We start from the raw sequence: 24,323 nt of genomic DNA, 5'->3' as shown, positions 1-24,323 counted from the left end.
CAAGGTTGTGAGAAATGAGCAGCAGATAATTTCTCCAAAGATTTCAGTGATCTTACCAGGATAAAAGGGTGTCTGGCTGACCTTAAAGGTATTTTTTGTCTGTACCAGAGCTCTCCAAACCGTGTGTCGTGACATGTTAGTGTGTCGGTTGCAGTGTGTAGTAGGCGTGTCACACGAACGCTCCTTCCGGGGCTGGAAAGTCGTTGGTTTAACCTCTGGAAGTTCCTGCAGCCAACGGGAAGCTGCGCACGCCTCCTTCGCGCCAAAAGGAGCACCGGAAATAGAGCTTGCGCATGCGTGCCTGCGCACTCCGACCCACCGCGGCGTCTGCAGAACCGTGAACCAGCCGACCTCTGCTCTACAATTACCTTTGCTTGTCCCAGCTATGCAAAAGTCAAGAGGTTTCTGTAGAGGCACAAAGACGTTCCCTCATCAGGCAAGCGAGTGACATTCTCTCAGTTCAAAGATACAGTGGTACCTCGGGTTACATACGCTTCAGGTTACATATGCTTCAGGTTACACACTCCGCTAACCCAGAAATAGTGCCTCAGGTTAAGAACTTTGCTTCAGGATGAGAACAGAAATCGTGCTCCGGCGGCGCAGCAGCAGCAGGAGGCCCCATTAGCTAAAGTGGTGCTTCAGGTTAAGAACAGTTTCAGGTTAAGAACGGACCTCCGGAACGAATTACCATATTTTCCGCCGCATAGGGCGCACCTATTTTTTTGGGGGGGGAAATAAAGGGGGAAAAAAATTTCCCCCAGGCGCGGGGCTGGGGCAGGGGAAGCCCGAGAAAATGCACTCCGCTGGGGCAGGGGAAGCTCCCGAACAGGCCGTGGGTTGCGGAGAGCTGCCCAAAGCCTGGGGCGCGTTCCGCTGTGCTCCCCAGGTTTCAGGCTGCAGGCTGCTGTCCGCAAGCCTTGGGAGCCCGGCGGGAACTCCCGCGGGCTCCCCAGGCTTGCTGATAGCTTCCTGAAGCCTGGAGAGCGAGAGGGGTCGGTGCGCACCGATCTCTCTCGCTCTCCAGGCTTCAGTGAAAGCCTGCATTCACCCCATAGGACGCACACACATTTCCCCTTCATTTTTGGAGGGGAAAAAGTGCGTCCTATAGGGCGAAAAATACGGTAAGTACTTAACCCGAGGTACCACTGTACATCCGAGTCAGGCAAAGAGTGTGTGGAGATGTAGCCTGGAAACAGGCCTGAGAACCAGGCAGGTGCCAAAAAGAGTGCAGTGAAGGTACCTACCTGACATCAATAGGCAGGGAGTTCCAAAGTGCATTTGTAAAAAAAGGAGCATGACAGCACCTACACTTTGAAATTCCCTGCCTGTTGATCTCAGGTACCTTCACTGCACTATTTTCGGCTAAAAACACTTTTGTTAGACAATCCCATCCATACATCTAAAATGCTGAAGAATGTTCCAACCTGCTTTTAGATTATTCCCAATTTTTTCAATGTTTTAAATTGCGGTTTTCTAAGCTGTTTCTTTTTTTCCTTTTTGCTGAAAACTGTATTGTTTAATTCCTTTCAAAAACCACTTTTAATTTTTTTGTGGTTTATTTTAAACAACCAAGCGATGTACAGTCATACCTCTTGTTACGTTTGCTTCAGGTTAAATCTTTTCAGGTTGCGTCCCGCGGCAACCTGGAAGTACCGGAAAGGGTTACTTCTGGGTTTCGCCGCTTGCGCATGCACAGATGCTCAAAATGACGTCACACGCATGTGCAGAAGCGGGGCATCGCAACCCGCGCAAGCGCAGATTGCATTCTGCTCATATTGCGAACAGGGCTCCGGAACGGATCCCGTTCGCAACCAGAGGTACCACTGTATTATGTTCTGAAACAATAAATCTAAAAAGTCTAAGCTCGGGACACAGCTGACCTTACAACACAGTTCAGCATTGAGAGCAAAAAAAGCACAGTAAAAAAAACACCGGTCTTGTGTGCAGATTTCCAAAATCTGACTGGGGAAGGTGGGCAGCCGGGACCACATTCTGGGCACACCCAGAAAAGGTGTGGACTGGCGCAATGACTTGTGCGGTGTAATAAAAGAAGAAGAAAGAAGAAATATGAGACGTTTTGCAATATAAATAACCCAATTTAAATATCTCCATCATCCTTCAAACCTATCCAGTGTTTGACATGAGATTTACTCAACAAAGAGCAGCAGTTTTGGACATCAGTCATGCAGCTCTACTGAACCCCAGAAAGCGAAGTTGCTATGTTTCGATCTCTCTCCATCACTGGCCCAAAACAAGAAGTCGCCAATGTCTCTCCATCCTAGATGAACAGCCAGGTTGGTGATCAGGGAACCAGACAAAGCACACACACACAAACCCGACTTCAGAGCTTATTCGACGGGTTTCACTCTCGCCACGAAGATGGACGAGGCTCTCTGGAGAAACTCCTCTTTCTTCATGGCCACGCTGGGTTTCCGCTCGGCCAGCGCTTTGTCCATGGCCGAAGCCAAGCAATCCGGCCCAAGCTTGGACCCGGCCTCCAGGAAGCGGATGGGGGCTGCGACCTCAGCGGGGCAAAGGGCATCTTCCAGAGTCCCCAGGACCGCCGCACAGACTCGTTTGTCCGCCGCCCCAGAGCCGCCGCCCAGTGCGTTGAAAAGCAAGTCTGCCTTGGCCAGGAATTCAAGGAGGACCAGGCAGGTGAGGACCCCGTAGCGGAAGATGTCAAAGGGCACCGCCTCGTGGTCTCGGCAGGAGACCTTGCTCAGCAGGGACAGGGCGATGTCTTCTGGGGTGCCCTTGTCTTGGCACATCAGTCTCAGCAGCTCGCTGTAGAGCTTCCCGCTGACTCCGGGCTTCTTGCGCCTGCCGGCGGCGGACAAGGAATCGTAAGCCACACTGACGTTGTTGTTGAAGGCCATCCTACGGGAAGGAACATAAAACAGATCACTGGTAAAGCAGACAATTTAACTAGACGGCACCCTATGTGATATCGAGCGAGAGAATAATCTGGCTACGGTAAGGAAATTTTGTCCACGGTATGAGTTCCATTGTGGACATCCGCTGAAGCACAGTGAAGATTTTCCAACATATTTATATTGTATTGAACATTTTCAGCAGGGAAGATGCAGGCTGGATAAAAGGGAGTCCTTCTCTACACAGCGCAGAGCTAAACTGTGGAACTCGCCGAAGAATTGATCCTTTTGAATTCTGGTCTGGAGGAGACTCTTGAGAGTCCCATGGACTGCAAGAAGATCAAACCTCTCCATTCTGAAGGAAATCAGCCCTAAGTGCTCACTGGAAGGACAGATCCTGAAGCTGAGGCTCCAAGACTTTGGCCACCTCATGAGAAGAGAAGACTCCCTGGAAAAGATCCTGATGTTGGGAAAGATGGAGGGCACAAGGAGAAGGGGACGACAGAGGACGAGATGGCGGGACAGTGTTCTCGAAGCTACCAGCATGAGTTTGACCCAACTGCGGGAGGCAGTGGAAGACAGGAGTGCCTGGCGTGCTCTGGTCCATGAGAAGACCTAACCGGAAAAGTCTGCGACCAGGAGGAGGAGTATCAGGAAGAGTGGATTAAATTTAATGATTACTTAGTTAAATATGTTAAGCTAAATTAACTGAAAACAGCTTGCAGACATTTAATTGGCTTAGGATTTTATTTATGTTAAGGGATGAATTAATATGTTTAATTTCATAATGCGAAGATCTAAGGATGTTAATGTTTAAGTTAAATTTTACAAGAACAGTGATTTGGAAAACCGTTAAAAGGACATGCAATGAAATTCAACCAAGGGGAAGCGAGGAAGTCACTTAACAATGTTAATAATTTACAATAAGGCTATTATGTATGTTTCTTTGTCTTATGTGTTTGTTTATAATGTTGCGAAAACCTATAAAAAATTTAAAAAAATTAAAGCGTTCACTCTTCCTAATTATAATAATAAAAAATAATAATCCATTTTTATTTATATCCCGGAAGCCGGGCTCAGGGCGGCTAACAACACTAATTCGCTTCTCCTCTGAAAAAACGGTAAGGGGGGAAGACTTCATGTCCCAGGAGGCCCCGCGCGCCAAAGCACAGCGAAAGAGCCCCGAATCTTGCCGCGGTGCATTCTGGGCGCTGTAGTTTTCCCCCGCCCCGGCCTTCCTCCCCACCTGCCGCACCTGTGGGAGTGGTGAGCCAGGCTCAGGTACCACAAGGCCCGTCCGAGGCGCCCCCGCAGCAGCCCCCGGGGCTCCCCGCCGCCGTCGGCCGCCGACAAGGCCTCTCCCGCCTCGGCCTCCTCAGGGCCGCCCTGCGCCAGCCTCTCGAAGTAGCCGGCCAGGAAGCCGACGGGCTCCTCAGGCCGCGCCTCCAGCACCTTCAGCAGGGCCTCGCGGACCATGTCGCTCACGCCGGCCTGCAGGAGGAAGTCCGCCTCGCTCTCCGACGGGGCGCCGTTCGAGGGAAGGGACGGCCGGACCGGGTCGCTCCCGGCTGCCGCCGCCGAGCGCCGCTTCTCGCTGGCCGCCATTTTGTCTGAGGGCGCCGCTTAGCGACGGCCGCCATCTTGGGTGAGGGCCGCGCGTCGGCCATTTTGGGTGAGGGCCGCGCCTCGCGCTCTGGCGACGGGCAGCCAATCAAAAGCCGCCGAGGGAAGAGACGACGCTGAGGCGGCCGCCGTTCTTGTTTTTAACCCACCATGAAGAGGGAAGTGGCTAGAGCGTCGCCCTCCACCATTACCGGAAGTATAGGCCGCGCTTTACCATAAAGTTGCTAAGGCATAAGGCAGCGCTGCTTTGCGTCAACATATCGATGATAGATATCCAGTATAATTTTTTTTTTAAATCATAGTTATTCGATTGTGTGTGTTTCCCCCCCCCTTGGCCTGTCTATCCTTTCCTGCTCTATGGCAGTCCATTTCCGTCGAAACTGCCGGGGCTCCGTCAGGATAGAGGAAGTGTCGCGAGAGTTGGGGCAGCAGCCAATCAGAGCGCTGCGCCAACTCGCGGGGCGAACAAGGCGTGCTGTTTGGGCGGGGGTGAGGCGATGGCAGCCATCTTTAGTATGGGCAACTTGACTTAACCCTTAATATGCCAGAAAAGGCTGGTTTTGTTTCCATCTCTCTTAGTGTACCGGCTGAGCTGTGACTTGGGGTGTTTTATCTGCTTCCGTCGGCAGTTTGATCCCCAGCCCCCTCTTGCTCAGTAAGTGGCGGGGTTTGCATAAAGTGAGATTGCATGGGATTTTTTTGGGGGGGCGGCTAATAGCATTGCAAAGCTATTAAGAGCTTTAATAATGATGATGATGATGATGATAAATTTTTATTTATACCCCGCCCTCCCCAGCCAAGACCGGGCTCAGGGAGGCTAACAACCAATAATAAAAACAAGTTGATTAAAATACAATTTAAAGCTATGAAGGGCTTTGCAATGCTCAGGAGTGATTGCATGGTATTTGTTTATTTATCAATAAGGGTGCGGGTTGCTAATCAGCCTGTGTGTTGTTGTTGCTGCTTTTTGCCCACCCCCCAGAATTAATTTAAATTTTCAGCCTGGTTGCAAAACCAGCATGCAGCATGCAGGGCGTGGGGGCAGAGAAACCAGGACCATCTCTGTCCCTTGGGTGCACGTGCCTGTGTTTATTTATATGTTTGCTTCTGGTTGCTTCCCCACAACCCCAATCGAAACGGAAGGAGAAATAGGCTGAGATGACTGGCAGAATCCGTGACCAAGGAAAAGAGACGGTGGAAGAAGATTGGAAGAAATTTAAAACTTATCTTAAGAACTGTTGTAAAATTAATGAGTGCTAAAATGTTATGGGTAATGTAAAACAGAATTGCAGCGACAAATAATTGGGTAAGAGAAAAAGGATTAAAGAAAGTGAATTATAAGTAATTGAAATTAGGGGTTGCTGGAAAAGTTTAAAACAGGGATGCAGAAAAGGGAGGTATGGGGAAGTCGTTGAAATAAGGTTTAAGAAAAAGAGGTTATGAAATTATACGTGTTTGTATGTTTGTTTGTGTATTGTCAGTTGTGTTGTGTTTTGATATATGTTGGAAAATTAATAAAAAAATTATTAATAATAATAATAAAAAGAAACGGAAGGAGAAATAAAGAGTCAAAACTGCAAAGCTTGGGTCCGGAGGATTAAATCAAGAAGTAAAAGCAGAACGCCTGGGGTACACACAAACAACACACACCATTCGGAAGCCCATACCAAACACGAAAGCTTATACCTAAAACTACTCAGTTGGTCCCTAAGGTGCTACATTATAGTTTTTAAATTCTTTTGGAAGGATTCTTTTAAATACTTTGTTAGAACTTTTTTGAGGACTTGATTCTTTTAAGGGCGTTTTTAGGTCTTTTAAACTATCTTTTTAAAGAATAGTTTTAATTTATTTTGACTACCAGGGGTCAGCAAACCTTTTCAGCAGGGGGCCAGTCCACTGTCCCTCAGACCTTGTGGGGGGGCCGGACTATTTTTTTTGGGGGGGAGAGGACATGAATGAATTCCTATGCCCCACAAATAACCCAGAGATGCATTTGAATTAAAAGGACACATTCTATCCATGTAAAAACACGCTGATTCCCAGACCGCCCAGGGGCCGGATTTAGAAGGCGATTGGGCCAGATCCGGCCCCCAGGCCTTAGTTTGCTTACCCATGATAGCAGACCAACATGGCCACCTACTTGAATGTACAGTGGTACCTCGGGTTAAGTACTTAATTCATTCCAAAGGTCCATACTTAACCTGAAACTGTTCTTAACCTGAAGCACCACTTTAGCTAATGGGGCCTCCTGCTGCCGCCGCGCCGCCAGTGCACGATTTCTGTTCTTAACCTGAAGCAAAGATCTTAATCCGAGATACTATTTCTGGGTTAGCGGAGTCTGTAACCTGAAGCGTCTGTAACTCGAGGTACCACTGTAGTATCATTTCCCAGGACTCTTTCTTTTCCTTTTCTGATAAATCGGTGTATGCCTTTTATGAAATGAATAAATAAATCTACCCCACCGTCCTCTGCTCCATCTTTGCCAGGTGCCTGGAACCCATGGATGCCGGATGCGCCCCTCCAAAAACCCGCCCCCGAAAGAAGAGGAAGAAGGTGGGGGTCCGGCCGGGCAAGCCGAGGCGCCCCCAGGCCCCCTCCGCTCCCGCCGACGTGGACGTCTTCCGCTGCGCCGTCTGCGAGAAGGACATCAAGTACCTGACGAACTTCCGCGAGCACCAGCGCATCCACACGAGCGAGAGACCCTACCAATGCAAGCGCTGCGCCAAGACCTTCACCCGATGCGCTGACCTCATCAAACACCGCCTGGTGCACTCGGCCAAGCGGCCGTTCCGCTGCCGGACCTGCGGGAAGCGCTTCAAGCTGCGGGCCGACCTGGACAAACACGGCAAGGTGCACTCGGACGAGGCGCCCTTCGCCTGCCACCTGTGCCCCAAGCGCTTCAAGCGGACGTCGTGCCTGGTGAAGCACCTGCGCATCCACACGCAGGAGAAGCCCTTCGCCTGCGCCCACTGCGCCCGGCGCTTCAAGTGGGAGGCCTCGGTCAAGGAGCACGAGAGGGTTCACACCGGCGAGCGGCCGCACCGCTGCGGCGAGTGCGCCAAGGCCTTCACCCACCGCTCCACCTTCCTGCAGCATCGGCGAACCCACCAGGCGCAGCCGGCCTTCAGCTGCGAGCAATGCTCCAAGGCCTTCAACCACAAGTCCAACCTCTTAAAGCACATGCGGAACGTGCACACTGTTAACGGAGAAATCTGAGGGCTCCCTTGGACAAAAAAGGACGCCAGCCAGGAATACCAGAGCAAAACGGCAGATAGACTGGTGACTGGGAGCGGCCACCGGGACCACATAACACCAGTCCTGAGAGACCTACATTGGCTCGCAGTACATTTCCGAGCACAATTCAAAGTGTTGGTGCTGACCTTGAAAGCCCTAAACGGCCTTGGTCCTGTATCCCTGAAGGAACGTCTCCACCCCCATCGTTCAGCCCGGACACTGAGGTCCAGCACCGAAGGGCCTTCTGGCGGTTCCCTCATTGCGAGAAGTGAGGTTACAGGGAACCAGACAGAGGGCCTTCTCGGTGGTGGCGCCCTCCCTGTGGAACGCCCTCCCACCAGATGTGAAGGAAATAAGCAGCTATCTTCTCTTTAAAAGACATCTAAAGGCAGCCCTGTTTAGGGAAGTTTTTAATATTTAATGCTGTATTGTTTTTAACACTTGATTGGGAGCCACCCAGAGTGGCTGGGGAAACTCAGCCAGATGGGCGGGGTATAAATAATGAATGATTATTATGATTATTATTATTATTATTATAAAACAGCAGCCAGTAGGCTTGGTCTTTATTGAAGACTGTCGCGACAGGACTCCCACCTGCCACAAGGTGGAACAAAATGGAAGCCCCCCAACAAAAGCGAACCCAAACTTTTATTAGCTGCTAATCCCCATGTTAAATTAAAGATAAAGGGACCCCTGACCGTTAGGTCCAGTCGTGGCTGACTCTGGGGTTGTGGCGCTCATCTCGCTTTATTGGCTGAGGGAGCCGGCGTACAGCTTCCGGGTATGTGGCCAGCAGGACTAAGCCGCTTCTGGCGAACCAGAGCAGCGCACAGTAACGCCGTTTACCTTCCCGCCGGAGCGGTACCTATTTATCTACTTGCGCTTTAGGTTTAAGGCTTGTTCAGATCACACAATGCAGACAAGATGTGGAAAAGAACCCCGTTTAATTACAGCAGTGGTAATCTGTACAGAAAACAACAATTGTATGTACAATAGATAGGGCTTATATACAAAGCAATCCATTTAGAATCAGAGAATCATAGAGTTGGAAGAGACCACAAGGGCCATCGAGTCCAACCCCCTGCCAACCCCCCCCCCTTTGTTTATATACAAAGCAGAATCCGAGACCAGGGAGAAGAGTCGCTGGAAGAAGATTGGAAAAAATGTAAAGTTTATTTACAGAAATATTGCAAAATTAATGAATGTTAGAAGGATGCTGGAATGAAGTTATATGGCTTTAGCAGAAATGTTATAAAGAATTAAGTAAAAATAGATTGTTAATGGGCCAAAGTGGAAAATTTAAGGTTAGATTGTGTTAAGATAAATTATAGAACAAAAATTGAGAAAGATGGAAAGGATTTGCTGAAATAGCTAATTGAATTAGAATACAAAAAAGGGAGGTGTGAGGAGGTCGATGAAACAAGTAAATGAAAGACAAAGATATAGAAATATTGGATGTGCTTTTAATTGTTTTTGTTTTGCTGTATTGTTTTTTGTTTTTTTTCTATGTATTGTAAGGTATTGATTTGTTTTGTTTAATTTTTCATTTTTTCTTTCTTCTTTTTTCTGTAATCTTTAAACTTTTAATAAATATTATTTAAAAAACAACAACAAAGCAATCCGTTTATGGATGTGGCTGCGGTTGACAAAGGCATTTCTGGATGAACTCACTCAATGGGAGCAAAAATTTGCTTAGCGCCCGCCCTGTCCACAGGCAATGTCCCATTCCTTCTGTTTTAAGTATCGGAAAACCAGAGAGACTTCCCCTGACCGTGGAGGTTCCATCACTAACAAATTGACACATCTGCCCTCCATAAAAATGACCAGAAGAGCCTTGGGGGGTAACTCAATCAGTAGAGGAGGAGACTCTCAATCACAGGTTTGTGGATTCGAGTCCCGCATTGAGTAAGATTCCCGTGTCACAGATGTCCCAATTCTACGATTCTGTGATGCTTGGCTGTCTAAGGCTGTAGTCATCGCCGCAATTAAAAAAAGGTAAAGGGACCCCTGACCATTAGGTCCAGTCGTGTCCGACTCTGGGGTTGCGGCGCTCATCTCGCTTTATTGGCCGAGGGAGCCGGCGTACAGCTTCCGGGTCATGTGGCCAGCAGGACTAAGCCGCTTCTGGCGAACCAGAGTAGTGCACGGAAACGCCGTTTACCTTCCCGCCGGAGTGATACCTATTTATCTACTTGCACTTTGATGTGCTTTCGAACTGCTAGGTGGGCAGGAGCAGGGACCGAGCAACGGGAGCTCACCCCGTCATGGGGATTCGAACTGCCAACCTTCTGATCGGGAAGCCCTAGGCTCTGTGGTTTACCTTCCCGCCGGAGTGATACCGATTTATCTACTTGCACTTTGACGTGCTTTCGAACTGCTAGGTGGGCAGGAGCAGGGACCGAGCAACGGGAGCTCACCCCGTCATGGGGATTCGAACTGCCAACCTTCTGATTGGGAAGCCCTAGGCTCTGTGGTTTAACCCACAGCGCCACCTGTGTCCCTGAGAATTAAAAGTCCACAAAGAAATACCTGATTTGATTTGGGCTTGGGGGTCTGTTGGCCAGCCAGCAAACCCAGCTATTGACCTCTTGAGTCCAAGAGTTGGGAAAGAGGGAGAAATGGAGGAGATGTTGGGCCCACACCTCTAGGGATAGTTTCTATCCAGTCTCGCTTCGTGTTCAAAACTCTGGGGCATCTGTTTGCCTCCTGCCCGCTGCCCTGACCCTAAAAAAGGCCAACTCAAAACTCACTGAATTTCAAGTGAGGTCAGAAGCAACCTGTGCTTAGGGTCGCGGCCTCAAAAAAATGTCAAGGAGGGACCGGCGTTTGACCGGACAGCTAGACTCGGATGACCTCCTAAACCCCTTAGGATTCCGGCGTATGGTTTCAGTCTTGGCAGAAGTTGTTCCTGTCGATTGGTGCATAGCTGTCATCCATCCCTTATTTGGCGGGAAAGTCCCTTATCCCAGCGCTGTGTCCCGCTGCTGTCCCTTATTGAGGATGTCCCTTAAATTTCCCGGGTTTCAAAGGAAGCAGCTCCTCTCCCTCCCTCCCTGCTGGCCAGGGAGGAGGGAGGCTCCAACTGTGTTGCTTGGCTGCGTTGCTCACCCAATAAGGAGTCTGTAAGAACGACTGGGGGGTGGAGCTTGCATGCCTTGTGCCAATCAAATCGGCCGCGTTGCCTGGGGACTCGCCTTTGCTCAGCGCTTCCCAGCAGAGAGGTGACGGTGGTTTTCCTTGCTGCATCTGTGGGAACAGTGGCGACTGGTTTTCGGGTTGCTGCGCTGTGGGAACCACCGCTTGAGGCTTCGTTTGGCTGCTGGCTGGGCTTTCTGCCTTTGGCTCGGAGGGGCTCAGAAGTTGAACGTACCTGTGCTTGGAAAATCCCTTATTTTCGAGGCTGCTGGTCCCTTATTTTCAAATCTGTAAGTTGACAGCTATGGATTGGTGGGTGGGGAGAGTCGACCGCCCTCCGCTGGGGTAGTAGGGTGCCTCTGCTGGACTTGCCTCTTCTCTGTGACCCCAGGAAGCGTGGAAAGAAACCTCTCAAGTTGTACTGCGGGTCCCCTCTAGTAGCAGCTTCTGGCGGGAGAGTCGCCCCAGAAAAATTCAGGGGAAAAACATGGTAACTGCTGCAGAGAGAACAGCGCCGGAACAGGCGGGTGTCGGTGGAGCCGCCGGATCCTAGCCGCGCCGCCGCCACAAGCGACGGGCCACGTAACCGGTGATGACAACCCCCAGAAGGGAGCCGGTGCCTCCGATGGCGACGGCGGTTTCTGTGCTAAACGTAGCTGGAGAGAGAGACAGAAAGGGAGACAGCATGAGCGGTATAATTCTGCGGTTCCCGTAACCACAAGAAGCCTGGCGCAATCTATGCGGAACCTGGTGCCGAGGCAGTAACTCCCCCCAACACCCCCCACCACTTTAGAAATACAGTGGTACCTCGGGTTAAGTACTTAATTCATTCCGGAGGTCCGTTCTTAACCTGAAACTGTTCTTAACCTGAAGCACCACTTTAGCTAATGGGGCCTCCTGCTGCTGCTGCCGCACCGCCGGAGCACGATTTCTGTTCTTATCCTGAAGCAAAGTTCTTAACTTGAAGCACTATTTCTGGGTTAGCGGAGTCTGTAACCTGAAGCGTATGTAACCTGAAGTGTATGTAACCCGAGGTACCACTGTAGCAATCTATGCCAGAAAGTCTGCCACGCATCTCCCACAAGGGATGGTCTAACTCAGGGTAGGCAAACTAAGGTCTGTGGGCAGGATGCGGCCCAATCGCCTTCTAAATCTGGCCTGTGGACGGTCCGGGAATCAACATGTTTTTACATGAGTAGAATGTGTCCTTTTATTTAAAATGCATCTCTGGGTTATTTGTGGGGCATAGGAATTCGTTCTTCTTTTTTCAAAATATAGTCTGGCCCCCCACAAGGTCTGAGGGCCAGTGGACCGGCCCCCTGCTGAAAAAGTTTGCTCTCCCCTGCTCTGGAACATAAGAAGTCACCTTATACCAAGTCAGAACATTGTTCCAGCTAGCTGGGAGTGGGTTATTTGTGGGGCCTGCCTGGTGTTTTTACATGACTCGGCCAGTGGAATAAAAAGCAGTGCTGGTACAGAGACCCTAAAGCAAAGACATCACCTTGCCAACAAAGGTCCGTATAGTTCAAGCTATGGTTTTCCCAGTAGTGATATATGGAAGTGAGAGCTGGGCCATAAAGAAGGCTGATCGCCAAAGAATGGATGCTTTTGAATTCTGGTGCTGGAGGAGACCCTTGAGAGTCCCATGGACTGCAAGAAGATCCAACCTCTCCATTCTGAAGGAAATCAGCCCTGAGTGCTCACTGGAAGGACAGATCCTGAAGCTGAGGCTCCAAGACTCATAAGAAGAGAAGACTCCCTGGAAAAGACCCTGATGTTGGGAAAGATGGAGGGCACAAGGAGAAGGGGACGACAGAGGACGAGATGGTGGGACAGTGTTCTCGAAGCTACCAGCATGAGTTTGACCAAACTGCGGGAGGCAGTGGAAGACAGGAGGGCCTGGCGTGCTCTGGTCCAGGGGGTCACGAAGAGGCGGACATGACTAAACGACTAAACAACATCAACAACACAGAGACCCTAGGGATTCAAAAGGCCAAGGGGGGAGGAGCCCCTAGGCGACGATGGGTGGTTGTCCCGCGACGGACAGCAGGGCTTTTGCAGAGGCCAGAATGAAACGACCTAGAAAACCTGAAGAGGCCTGCCTCCAGATTTGAGACACTGCTGAAGAAGGGAAAAGGAGCCCCTGTCTACTCACCGTTAGGCACGATAGAGATGGTCAAACTGGCTATCCGGGGCTGGCTGGCTATCGCAACACACCGGTAGACCCCTTGATGCTCCAGGGAGACACTCTCCACAACCAGGGTGGACCAGCCCTCGCCTTCTTCCTGACGGTACCGGGACTTAGCCACGGGCGTCTCCACCCACCGGACCGGGACGTCTTCGCCGCAGTCGGCCGCGAGGCACGTGATCCGCAGGGTGCCCCCCGTGCTGCCTTGGGTGGGAACAGGGGTGATGACAGGGCGGCAGGGGTCTCTAGAGGGGTTCATGGTGGTGGAGGCGCTGTGTGGCTTTTCAGCCGCAAGCGTGGCGTGGCTGCTGGCCGTGGCGCAAACGGACGCGGTGGTAGGTGGTTCATCTGTCAAGCGAGGGGGTTGCGAAGTCGCTGGGGTCTCCTTCGACGTCAAGACAGGGACTTGCACGGTGTTGGCCCCGGTCCCAGAATTCTGAGAGCTCGTCTGCACCGCCGCAACAGGGTTCCTCGTCGGGGAAGGGCTACTGGTTTCTGGAAGGGGTTCTGGGGTGGGAGAAGCGGTCGACGTCGTGGTTGGGGGCTCGGTGGGGGAGAGAAGGGGAAGGCTCCGGGTGGTCGCCGGCGGCTCAGTGACGGCCGACTCCTGAGTAGCTACGCGGCTCGTTCTTTCCGTCACGAGAGCAAAGGTGGCCGCCTCTGTAGCGCTGGGCACCTGTGTGGCTGCGAACCAAAAGTTTTTGCATCTTTTTAAAAAAAGGCATTCACAAGATTTTCACTGGCAGATTAATCAACTAGAGTTTAGTTGATTAATCCGAGCCAGTTCTTTTTTATCAGCAAGGGCTGAGCGTTGATGCTGTATTTTTAATGTCAACGCCAGCCTTTCCCCAACACGGTGCCCTCCAATGCTTTGAGCCACGGCTCCCGCCAGCCCTGACCAAAGGTTAATGGGATTTGTAGTCCAAAACATCTATTGTAGTCCATCAACTAGGAGGGCTTTAATAATAATAAAATATTTTTTATACCCTGCCCATCTGGCCGGGCCTCCCCAGCCACTCTGGGCGGCTCCCACCAGAACATTAAAAACACAAACATCAAACATTAAAAACTTCCCTAAACAGGGCTGCCTTCAGATGTCTTCTGAAAGTCAGATACTTGTTTCTTTCCTTGACATCTGATGGAAGGGCATTCCACGGGGCGGGTGCCACCACCGAGAAGGCCCTCTGCCTGGTTCCCTGTAACCTCACTTCTCGCAGGGAGGGAACCGCCAGAAGGCCCTCGGAGCTGGACCTCATTGTCCGTGCTGGACGATGGGGGTGGAGACACTCCTTCAGGTATACTGGGCCTTTGAGGCCGTTTAGGGCTTTCAAGGTCAGCCCCAACACTTTGAGTTGTGCCCCGAAACATACTGGGAGCCAATGGAGGTCTTTCAGGACCGGTGTTATGTGGTCTCGGCGGCCGCTCCCAGTCCCCAGTCTAGCTGCCGCATTCTGGATTAGTTGCAGTTTCCGGGTCACCTTCAAAGGTAGCCCCACATAGAGCGCATGACAGCAATCCAAGCGGAAGATAACCAGAGCATGGATCACTCTAGCGAGACAGTCTGCGGGCAGGGAGGGTCTCAGCCTGCGTACCAGATGGAGCTGGTAGACAGCTGCCCTGGACACAGAATTGACCTGCGTCTCCATGGACAGCTGTGAGTCCAAAATGACTCCCAGGCTGCGCACCTGGTCCTTCAGGGGCACAGTGACCCCATTCAGGACCAGGGAGTCCCCCACACCAGGCCGCCCCCTGTCCCCTCAAAACAGTACTTCTGTCTTGTCAGGATTCAACCTCAATCTCATGGGACAAATTCAGGGAGGATAAAGCAATCAGGGTCGCGGGTGGTGCTGTGGGTTAAACCACAGAGCCTAGGACTTGCCGATCAGAAGGTCGGCGATTCGAATCCCCGCGATGACGGGGTGAGCTCCCGTTGCTCGGTCCCTGCTCCTGCCAACCTAGCAGTTCAAAAGCACGTCAAAGTGCAAGTAGATAAATAGGTACCAGTCCGGCAGGAAGGTAAACGGCGTTTCCATGCGCTGCTCTGGTTTTGCCAGAAGCGGCTTAGTCCTGGTGGCCACATGACCCGGAAGCTGTACGCTGGCTCCCTCGGCCAGTAAAGCGAGATGAGCGCCGCAACCCAGAGTCAGCCATGACTGGACCTAATGGTCAGGGGTCCCTTTACCTTTACCTTAAAGCAATCAGGGGCTTAGTAGGTGTGAAGGCTGGGAGGGGAGCATTGCTCTTAGGCTTGGGTCTCCTCCATGTGGGTTTCACACACGGTCAACGCTTACTTTGGGGGTTCACGATGGCCACTCTGGATTGGCTGAAGGTGTCCATTTCGACCTCCAGAGTAGCTTCGCACTTGTAGGTTGCTCCCTCTGCGGCCGCCGGGACCTCAAGGATGGAGCGATGAAACATCAGCTGCTGCTCAAAATCCACCATGTCGTCTTCCACCTTCGTAGCCTCCAGCCTCTCCTCTCCCCTGAACCAGGTCAGTGTCAGGGAGCCCGGAGGGTACACCTTGCTCAAGGAGCAGACGAGACGAGCCGGCTGCCCAGTCCTCATAATCTTCGGCTCAGAGACCAGTTGCAAGGCATCGGGGAAAGCTGGAAAACAGCCCGTAGGGCGTTAATAATAATAATAATAATCTAAATTTAATGATTACTTAGTTAAATATGTCAAGCTAAATCAATTGGAAACAGCTTGCAGATACTTAATTGGTTTAGGATTTTATATAAATTAAGTGATGAATTAAAACGTTTAACTTCAAAATGGAAAGATCTAAGGATGTTAATGTTCAAGTCAAATTTTGTAAGAACCGTTAAAAGGATTTGCATTGAAATTCAACCAAGGGGAAGCGAGGAAGTCACTTAATAATGTTTGTAAGTATAATTGTTAATAAGGTTATGATTTATGTTTGTTTCATGTGTTTGTTTATAATTTTGTGAAAATCAATCATTTTTTTTAATAATCATAATCATAATTTATTTATACCCCACCCATCTGGCTGGGTTTCCCAGGCTTACAGGCAGAATTGGAAACCAGAAAGACGACCTCTTTAATAAAGAATGGGGAAAGTTTATCATTTAGTTGAAAAGCTATTTTAAAGAGTTACATACATTGGTAGGATGGACAGAAAACTTGTAGTAAAAATTTGAACTATGGATGGACAAATGATTTATAAAAATAGAGTTATGAAAGGGATGCAGAGGGGGAAATCACTACATTAAGATGCTGCACTGGTTGGAGGGGATGCTAAGCAGGACGTCGGGGCTGCCGTCGTCCTGGCGCGAGGAGTTCCATCGGCCCTTCCCCGCCTGAGAGGGAGGGAGAGAGACTCTCACTCACGCCGCCCGCAAGCCTGGCATGAGGCGGTTGTGGCGGCGCCGCGGCCGCTGAAGCGCCGCACTTCTGCGTCCCTCCCCATCCCCTCCTCTTCCTCCTCCCTCAGGCCGCCTCCTCAGCCTCCGCCGCCGCCTCCGGCTTCCCCTGGCAGCGCGGCGGAAGTCTCGCAAGAGAGTGACTGCCCGCCCGCCCGCCCGCCGCCACCCGTCTCCTCACGACGCTCCCCTGAGGGGGAAAAGGGAGAGACGGAGATGCGGCAACTCGTGCGCACACTCTCGTGCGACGGAGGACTTCCTGAGCCGGGCAAACATGAAACCCGGGAAATTTAAGGGACATCATCAATAAGGGACAGCAGCGGGACACGGAGCTGGGATAAGGGAGTTTCCCGCCAAATAAGGGACGGTTGACAGCTATGGTTCAGATTCTGATTGACACCTATCAGCCTAATGTCAAAGGATGGGACGGAGATGTCCAGATTCCTAGACCAGCTGCCTTAAACCCTTCTGAGCTTACACCTCAACTTGCAACACCTTCTGCATGCAAAGGTGACACCACATGAGGCCCCTTCTGCAGGCAGCTGCGACCTCAGGGGCAGAGCGGGCGCTTGGCATGTAGAAGGTTCCCTCGGCCGCCCCCTTCGCCTCCAGCGCTGCACTTACAGTACACCTGCAGATCCACCTTCTTCTGTCCGGAGGTCCCACGGCACTGCCCTGTGCAGAACTTGGCTCCTTCCATGCTGACGGTGGCTTTGGCGATGGTCAGGATGCTGTGAGTCTTGTTGGAGAAGACTTCGCCCTGCTCAATGTCCAAGCCTTCCCACTGGACCTTCCCGCCAGGGCAGTCCGTGGAGCAGGTCAGCTGGATGGAGCCTCCCAGTTCCACCAGTGCCTTCTGAGGGTGGACGGTCAGGACGGAACTGGGAAAACCTGTTGAATGGCATTTGAAGGATGAGGAGGTTAAGTCGGTTATGATTCACTGGGCCAAAGATTTTGGGTATAATATACAGCTGAGTGACAAACCTAGACAGCATCTTAAAAAGCAGAGACATCACCTTGCCAACAAAGGTCCGTATAGTTCAAGCTATGGTTTTCCCAGTAGTGATATATGGAAGTGAGAGCTGGACCATAAAGAAGGCTGATTGCCAAAGAATTGATGCTTTTGAATTCTGGTGCTGGAGGAGACTCTTGAGAGTCCCATGGACTGCAAGAAGATTAAACCTCTTCATTCTGAAGGAAATCAGCCCTGAGTGCTCCCTGGAAGGACAGATCCTGAAGCTGAGGCTCCAAGACTTTGGCCACCTCATGAGAAGAGAAGACTCCCTGGAAAAGACCCTGATGTTGGGAAAGATGGAGGGCACAAGGAGAAGGGAACGATGGAGGACGAGATGGTGGGACAGTGTTCTCGAAGCTGTGAACATGAGTTTGACCAAACTGCGGGAGGCAGTGGAAGACAGGAGTGCCTGGCGTGCTCTGGTCCAGGGGGTCACGAAGAGTCGGGCACGACTAAACGACTAAACAACAACAACAATACAGCTGAGTGATTGGGTAAAATTATGGAAAGAAGGTTTAAAATTTACTGCATGCAATGCCCGAAAAGAAAATGTGATGAAAGTGATGTATAGATGGTATATTACACCTGTCAAATTAGCGAAAATGTATAAAGTCAGTAATAAATGTTGGAAATGTCAAGGAAAAGAGGGAACATTTTATCACATGTGGTGGGAATGTAAAAAGGTGAAAAGCTTCTGGGAGATGATATATAATGAGATGAAAAAAATGTTGAAATATACATTGATAAAGAAACCAGAAGCATTTTTACTGGGCATTCTTGGGAGTGATATAAATAGAAAGGAATGTAAGCTCTTTTTATATGCAATAACAGCAGCAAGAATATTATTGGCCCAAAAATGGAAGCAAGAAGAATTACCGACGATTGAAGAATGGAGGGTGAAATTAATGGACTATGCAGAACTAGATAAACTAACAGGAAGGATTCAAAACCAGCGGGACCAGAAATTCACAGAAGACTGGAGTAAATTTACGGACTATTTGAAAAGTATTTGTGAAGATCAGATGACGTTTGTAGGTTTGCAAGAAGGTTTATGAGGAGTAATTAATTAGAAGCGCCTTAGATTTAAAAGGCGTTGCAAGGGCAGTTTCGAAGCCAGTTCTGAAGGGGTGACATGTTAACATCTTGTGGCAGGGAGTTCCGTAGACATGGAGCCAACAAATGCACTCAAGGTGGCTCGTAGATAAGGATAAAACGAAACTTTGAAGGTTCAGTGCCATAATGGGCTACTTTGAAAAAGAGGCTGCATTTTAAATTGCATTTTAAATTGGGTTTATTTTCACCTATTATGTTTTTACTGTAATTTTATTGGTGTTAGCCACCCTGAGCCCGGCTGTGGCCGGGGAGGGCGGGGTATAATTATTATTATTATTATTATTATTATTATTATTATTAAGCGGTAGTGGATCCTCCTCCTCCTCCTCCTCACACATCTATGGCCCACACATCTAGTGGCAATCGGTTCTGTAAGACGCCCCAAGATTTTTGTATTTCTTCCCCCTGCCCAAAGCGAATTCCGCATCCTTTCAGTGATTTTTTGCCTTTTTGACTTGTCTTTTCACTGCCACCCCAACATCCCTGGGCAGCCTCGTTCCATTAAAAGCCTGGGAGCTGACTTGCTCGGGTGAGGTGTGGAGGAAAACAGCCAACGAAATCTGTTTAGTAGTGCAAGAAATCTTCTTTTTTTAAAAAAAATAATAATGGGGGAAAACAAAAACAAACAATGCACATTTTCCTTTTGCAAATGGCATTTGGTCGAGATGGAAAACATTGTAATTTTTTCTGTTTGGGAAAATTTCCTTTTTATTATTGTAATAATAAATTACAATAACGCCAGATGCGTGGGGTATTATAAGGGGAAGGTCGTGGAAGGCGGAGGGAATAGCATTTATTTATTTTTCTCTCTTTTTAAAAAATTACATTGCCCCCCCTTCAAATAATATTTATTATTTTCAGTAGATAAACATAGTAAAAAAAAAAGATTAACAGTAATAAAAACAAAGAAAAAGAGAAACAAGAAAAAAGATACATCCAGCATATTACCACTTAATTAATTAAAATTAATCCATCTTCATAAACATAGTATTTGACTTTCTCGAATCTCTTCCCTCTGAATTTCTTAGTAATTACCGTATTTTTTGCTCTATAAGACTCCCTTTTCCCCTCCTAAAAAGTAAGGGGAAATGTGTGTGCGTCTTATGGAGCGAATGCAGGCTGCGCAGCTATCCCAGAAGCCAGAACAGCAAGAGGGATCACTGCTTTCGCTGCGCAGCGATCCCTCTTGCTGTTCTGGCTTCTGAGACTCAGAATATTTTTTTCTTGTTTTCCTCCTCCAAAAACTAGGTGCGTCTTGTGGTCTGGTGCGTCTTACAGAGCGAAAAACGCGGTATATGTAGCAGTTTCCAATATCAGTGTTTCAAAAGACCATGTCACAGTCCTAATCATACGACATAACTTTCCTTATCGTACGTTTTCTTATTTGTAAATTTAATTCCAGTTTAATCCTAGGTAGAAATTGCATTTTGGGAGGGGGGCATGATCCAACTTACCCCAGCCAAGCCTGACGAAAACGAACAGCAGTCCCAAGTTAACGGTTGCCATGCTCTTTGCACTCCAGTTATATCTCTACCTACAGCTACACGGACTTATTCCAGCAGCAGCAGCCTGTCTCTTTCCAAATTAATTAATGTAGTTCCTTCCTTCCTCACGGCACTCTCGCCCTGGTGCAGTTTCCAAGTCTGCCTGCAATTCAATGACACCAGCACCTCTTAAATCCAAGGTGGGTGTCTCCGCCCACCCCTGTGTCGAGGGGGGGGTGCGTTTAAAAAACAATATCCACCCACATCTCACAGCCGGCCTCTTCCCATAATCCGAGTGATGTTAGAATCCTGGATTTAGCCTTTTTTCCAGAAATACTTTCCCTCCCCCTTTTAATCAAAGAATGAAGAGGAGCAATTAACTCTTCAACTTTGCTTATCAGGGGACGAATCCCGTTCTGTTTATTGGAGGTGTTCCAATAAACAGTGAAAAAAGCCGTTCCCCATGTGAAAGCCATCCAGGGGAATCCCACCGGGACCCTGAACGAAGGAGCCTCCCTGCTGGATCTCTGCGTGATACATGGTCACAGAGAAACCGGCCGACTAATGGCGCTGCGTCGCTCAGATTCAGAAGTTCAGAATGCTGATTTTCTCCCAAGCCGAACCCAAAGCGGGATTACCACCCCTTAAAATAAAATAGTTTATTTGTCGTGTCTCTGTCAGAGTCCATGATCTGGGCTAGCTCCAGAGCAGCGATTTGTGCAGGGCAGCCTCCTCTGTTGTTGTTGTTGATGTTGTTTAGTCGTTTAGTCATGTCCGCCTCTTCGTGACCCCCTGGACCAGAGCACGCCAGGCCCTCCTGTCTTCCACTGCCTCCCGCAGTTTGGTCAAACTCATGCTGGTAGCTTCGAGAACACTGTCCCACCATCTCGTCCTCTGTCGTCCCCTTCTCCTTGCACCCTCCATCTTTCCCAACATCAGGGTCTTTTCCAGGGAGTCTTCTCTTCTCCTGAGGTGGCCAAAGTCTTGGAGCCTCAGCTTCAGGACCTGTCCTTCCAGTGAGCACTCAGGGCTGATTTCCTTCAGAATGGAGAGGTTTGTTCTTCTTGCAGTCCATGGGACTCTCAAGAGTCTCCTCCAGCACCAGCACCATAATTAAAAATTTGATAATGTAGGCAGTTGTTAATTTTTACGGAGAGCTGTACAAAGAAGACGCTGGGGGCGCTGTGGGTTAAACCACAGCACCTAGGACTTGCCAATCAGAAAGTCAGCGGTTCGAATCCCCACGACGGGATGAGCTCCCGTTGCTCGGTCCCTGCTCCTGCCAACCTAGCAGTTCGAAAGGACGTCAAAGTGCAAGTAGATATATAGGTACCGCTCCGGCGGGAAGGGAAACGGCGTTTCCGTGCACTGCTCTGGTTCGCCAGAAGCGGCTCAGTCCTGCTGGCCACATGACCCGGAAGCTGTACGCCGGCTCCCTCGGCCAATAAAGCGAGATGAGCACCGCAACCCCAGAGTCGGCCACGACTGGACTTAATGGTCAGGGGTCCCATTACCTTTTATTATACAAAGAAGACTGAAAAAATATATAGAATACCTGGAGAAAAATAAACTGCCTTAAGGGAGTTTCCTAAGTGGCTTTCCCCTGTTCTGTGCCAAACAAAGTTCGTACCACCTTGCTCCAGAATGCCCAAGAATGCAGCTCTCAGAGCTTTCCAAAGTATAGGAAAAACAACCAGCAAAAAGAGTAAAGCACAAAAATTCTACGCGCTCTGAAAAGCAGGCAGAGGGATCTGCAATGAGCGTGGAGCCGAGCAAAGGTTTGCAGGTGAGAAGTCTTCCCACACCCCACACTTCCCCCCTTCTGACGTGCTTTTCTAGCTAGCGCACAAGATACCGTATTTTTCGCTCTATAAGACGCACCAGACCACAAGACGCACCTAGTTTTTGGAGGAGGAAAAGAAGAAAAAAAATATTCTGAATCTCAGAAGCCAGAACAGCAAGAGGGATCGCTGCGCGGTGAAAGCAGCGATCCCTCTTGCTGTTCTGGCTTCTGGGATAGCTGCGCAGCCTGCATTCGCTCCATAAGACGCACACACATTTCCCCTTACTTTTTAGGAGGGAAAAAGTGAGTCTTATAGAGCAAAAAATACGGTACCTGCCCCCCGCAGCCAACCCCAGATGCTGGTCCTGGAAGCTGCCCAGAGTGGCTGGGGCAACCCAATAAGATGTATAAAGAGCAAAATTATCATTATGGAACGGGGCGTGCCTATTTTCATCTGAGAAATGTTGGAGGGTACAAACATCAGAAACAAGCAAAACGACGATAATGCCGCCATGGGTCTGGTGGTAATGGCTTTGAGTGTGAAAGACTCCTTTTTCCCCTTTTGCAATATTTGCACCCCTCCTAGTCCTGTTCCTCATTCCACCCCCAACACAACACTTGTTCTTGTTGAGTCGTTTAGTCGTGTCCGACTCTTTGTGACCCCGTGGACCAGAGCCCGCCAGGCCCTCCTGTCTTCCACTGCCTCCCGCAGTTTGGTCAGACTCATGCTGGTAGCTTCGAGAACACTATCCAACCATCTCGTCCTCCGTCGTCCCCTTCTCCTTGTGCCCTCCATCTTTCCCAACATCAGGGTCTTTTCCAGGGAGTCTTCTCCTCTCATGAGGTGGCCAAAGTCTTGGAGCCTCAGCTTCAGGATCTGTCCTTCCAGTGAGCACTCAGGGCTGATTTCCTTCCGAATGGAGAGGTTTGATCTTCTTGTAGTCCATGGGACTCTCCAGAGTCTCCTCCAGCACCAGAATTCTGAAGCATCCATTCTTCAGTGATCAGCCTTCTTTATGGTCCAGCTCTCACTTCCATACATCACTACTGGGAAAACCATAGCTTTAGCTATATGGACCTTTGTCGGCAAGGTAATGTATCTGGTGTACCTTAACAGGAGTAGGGCGGGGGGAGAGGTGCCCGATGAAATTGGCATGGGGAAGGGGGAAAGTTTCACAGATGCAGAAATCCTTTGGCCTTACGCTACCCTCTGGCCTTTGGTGGAACGGACACTTGCGTGGTAGGAAAACCCACCTCAATGTCACATTTTTAAATCGTGTTTCCAACGAAATTCGTAAGCTTCCTTCTCTTTTCCACTGAAAAACCGTGGAATCAGAGGAGGCCTTGCCAGTTTCTAATCTCTGTGTTTTCACTCCAAAAGATTTGTCAGATTTATGAAAAGGTCAGCTCGTAGACAAACAGAAACTCGGCCAGCTATGTTTGATGCTGGCCTCACCCTTTTCCTTCCAAGGTTTGCTGTTTCAAAGGAGTCCAAGGCGGCGAGGACTGTGAAGGAAACTGGGGCAGCCCCATGGAGGAGCAGCCTTGCTGCCTCTGCAGACCAATGTCCAAAAAATGACACCCATAGAAACAACAACAATTTATTACCGTATTTTTCGACGCACCTGGCCATAAGACGCACCTAGTTTTTAGAGAAGGAAAACAAGAAAACAAATATTCTGCACGAAACAGTGGATGTATGATTTTTGTGGTTCATGCTGTGGCCACAGACGTGGTTTGATGGTGAGTTTGGGGTAGCCCAATGCAAAAATCCTGAGGATCCATGTGGATCTGTGCTTTGTAACCACGTTTTTGCGCCATTGCGGCCCCACGCAACAGTGGGTGCATGGGTTTTTTGGTGCAGAATGTAGCCATGGACATGCTATGTGATCTGATGGTGAATTTGGGGTGACCCAATGCAAAATTCCTGAGGATCCATGGGCTTTTACCCCCCCTCCCAGGCAGCCTCATTTATCGCTAGCCTCCCTTATCTCCCTCCTGATCGCTTGCTGATCAGCTGCTTCCTTTCAACACCCCCTTCCCTCTTGCTTGCCTTAGTGTCTTTTCCTTAGCTGGAGCAGTTTTTTGCTCCTCCTTTTCTTCTAATTTCTCTCCTCATTGCTTTAGTATTCCTGTCTCCTCTCCTTGCAAGTTCGCTGTCTTTACCTCCCCACTCCCAGGCAGCCTCCTTGATCGCGTCCCTTATCTCCCTCCCGATTGCTTACCAATCAGCGGTTTTGTTTCAACACCCCCTTCCCTCTTTCAAAAAAAAAAAAAAGCATGATCTGCTTTTTGCCCCTGGGCAATTCGGCTCCAGGGACCACACATTCGCTCCATAAGACGCACAGACATTTCCCCTTACTTTTCAGGAGGGAGGAAAAAAGTGTGTCTTATGGATCGAAAAATACGGTATTTATACCCCGCCCGTCTGGCTGGGTTTCCCCAGCCACTCTGGGCGGCTTCCAAACAAAAGATTAAAAATTCTATTGGTCGTT

General features: G+C 49.6%; 3 protein-coding genes across 4 annotated transcripts in view; 1 reads left to right on the top strand and 2 right to left on the bottom strand.

Moving 5' to 3' along the window:
- Positions 1-2,075: 2,075 nt before the first annotated feature.
- Positions 2,076-4,535, bottom strand: TPGS1 (tubulin polyglutamylase complex subunit 1). The gene is made up of 2 exons (XM_083594865.1): positions 4,129-4,535; positions 2,076-2,880 (listed from the first exon to the last, which is right to left on the bottom strand). The coding sequence occupies exons 1-2, from the start codon at positions 4,476-4,478 to the stop codon at positions 2,349-2,351; spliced, it is 882 nt and encodes a 293-aa protein (XP_083450991.1). The 5' UTR covers positions 4,479-4,535; the 3' UTR covers positions 2,076-2,348.
- A 112-nt stretch (positions 4,536-4,647) lies between these two features.
- The window catches only part of LOC310753528 (uncharacterized protein), a 159,643-nt gene continuing 139,967 nt past the window's right edge, over positions 4,648-24,323 (top strand). The window contains exons 1-3 of one of the 2 annotated variants that reach the window (XM_083594915.1): positions 4,648-5,155; positions 6,983-8,591; positions 10,064-10,243. In XM_083594915.1, coding sequence (XP_083451041.1) covers positions 6,996-7,712 — 717 coding nt within the window. In that variant the 5' untranslated portion in view covers positions 4,648-5,155; positions 6,983-6,995 and the 3' untranslated portion in view covers positions 7,713-8,591; positions 10,064-10,243. Of the gene's footprint in view, positions 5,156-6,663; positions 8,592-10,063; positions 10,244-24,323 lie in introns of those variants that run through there. The other variant, XM_083594916.1, reaches the window with a different exon arrangement.
- On the bottom strand, positions 11,019-20,513 carry MADCAM1 (mucosal vascular addressin cell adhesion molecule 1). The gene is made up of 5 exons (XM_083594692.1): positions 20,016-20,513; positions 17,058-17,324; positions 15,345-15,659; positions 13,021-13,737; positions 11,019-11,521 (listed from the first exon to the last, which is right to left on the bottom strand). Exons 1-5 carry the CDS (start codon positions 20,065-20,067, stop codon positions 11,415-11,417), a joined length of 1,458 nt encoding a protein of 485 aa, XP_083450818.1. The 5' UTR covers positions 20,068-20,513; the 3' UTR covers positions 11,019-11,414.

Source organism: Podarcis filfolensis (genome assembly GCF_964270895.1).
Source record: "Podarcis filfolensis genome assembly, chromosome: 18".
Taxonomy (NCBI): Eukaryota; Metazoa; Chordata; class Lepidosauria; order Squamata; family Lacertidae; genus Podarcis; species Podarcis filfolensis.
Note: the sequence above shows the minus strand (reverse complement) of the source record. Positions and strands in the feature narration are given on the sequence as shown.

Coding starts and splice junctions, on each gene's coding strand:
- TPGS1 (XM_083594865.1), bottom strand. CDS start 4,478: ATGGCGGCCAGCGAGAAGCGGCGCTCGGCGGCGGCAGCCGGGAGCGAC. Junction 2,881..4,128: donor CTGGCTCACCACTCCCACAG/GTGCGGCAGGTG, acceptor TCCTTCCCGTAG/GATGGCCTTCAACAACAACG.
- MADCAM1 (XM_083594692.1), bottom strand. CDS start 20,067: ATGGCAACCGTTAACTTGGGACTGCTGTTCGTTTTCGTCAGGCTTGGC. Junction 17,325..20,015: donor TTTCGTCAGGCTTGGCTGGG/GTAAGTTGGATC, acceptor GCCATTCAACAG/GTTTTCCCAGTTCCGTCCTG. Junction 11,522..13,020: donor CATCTCTATCGTGCCTAACG/GTGAGTAGACAG, acceptor CTCTCTCTCCAG/CTACGTTTAGCACAGAAACC.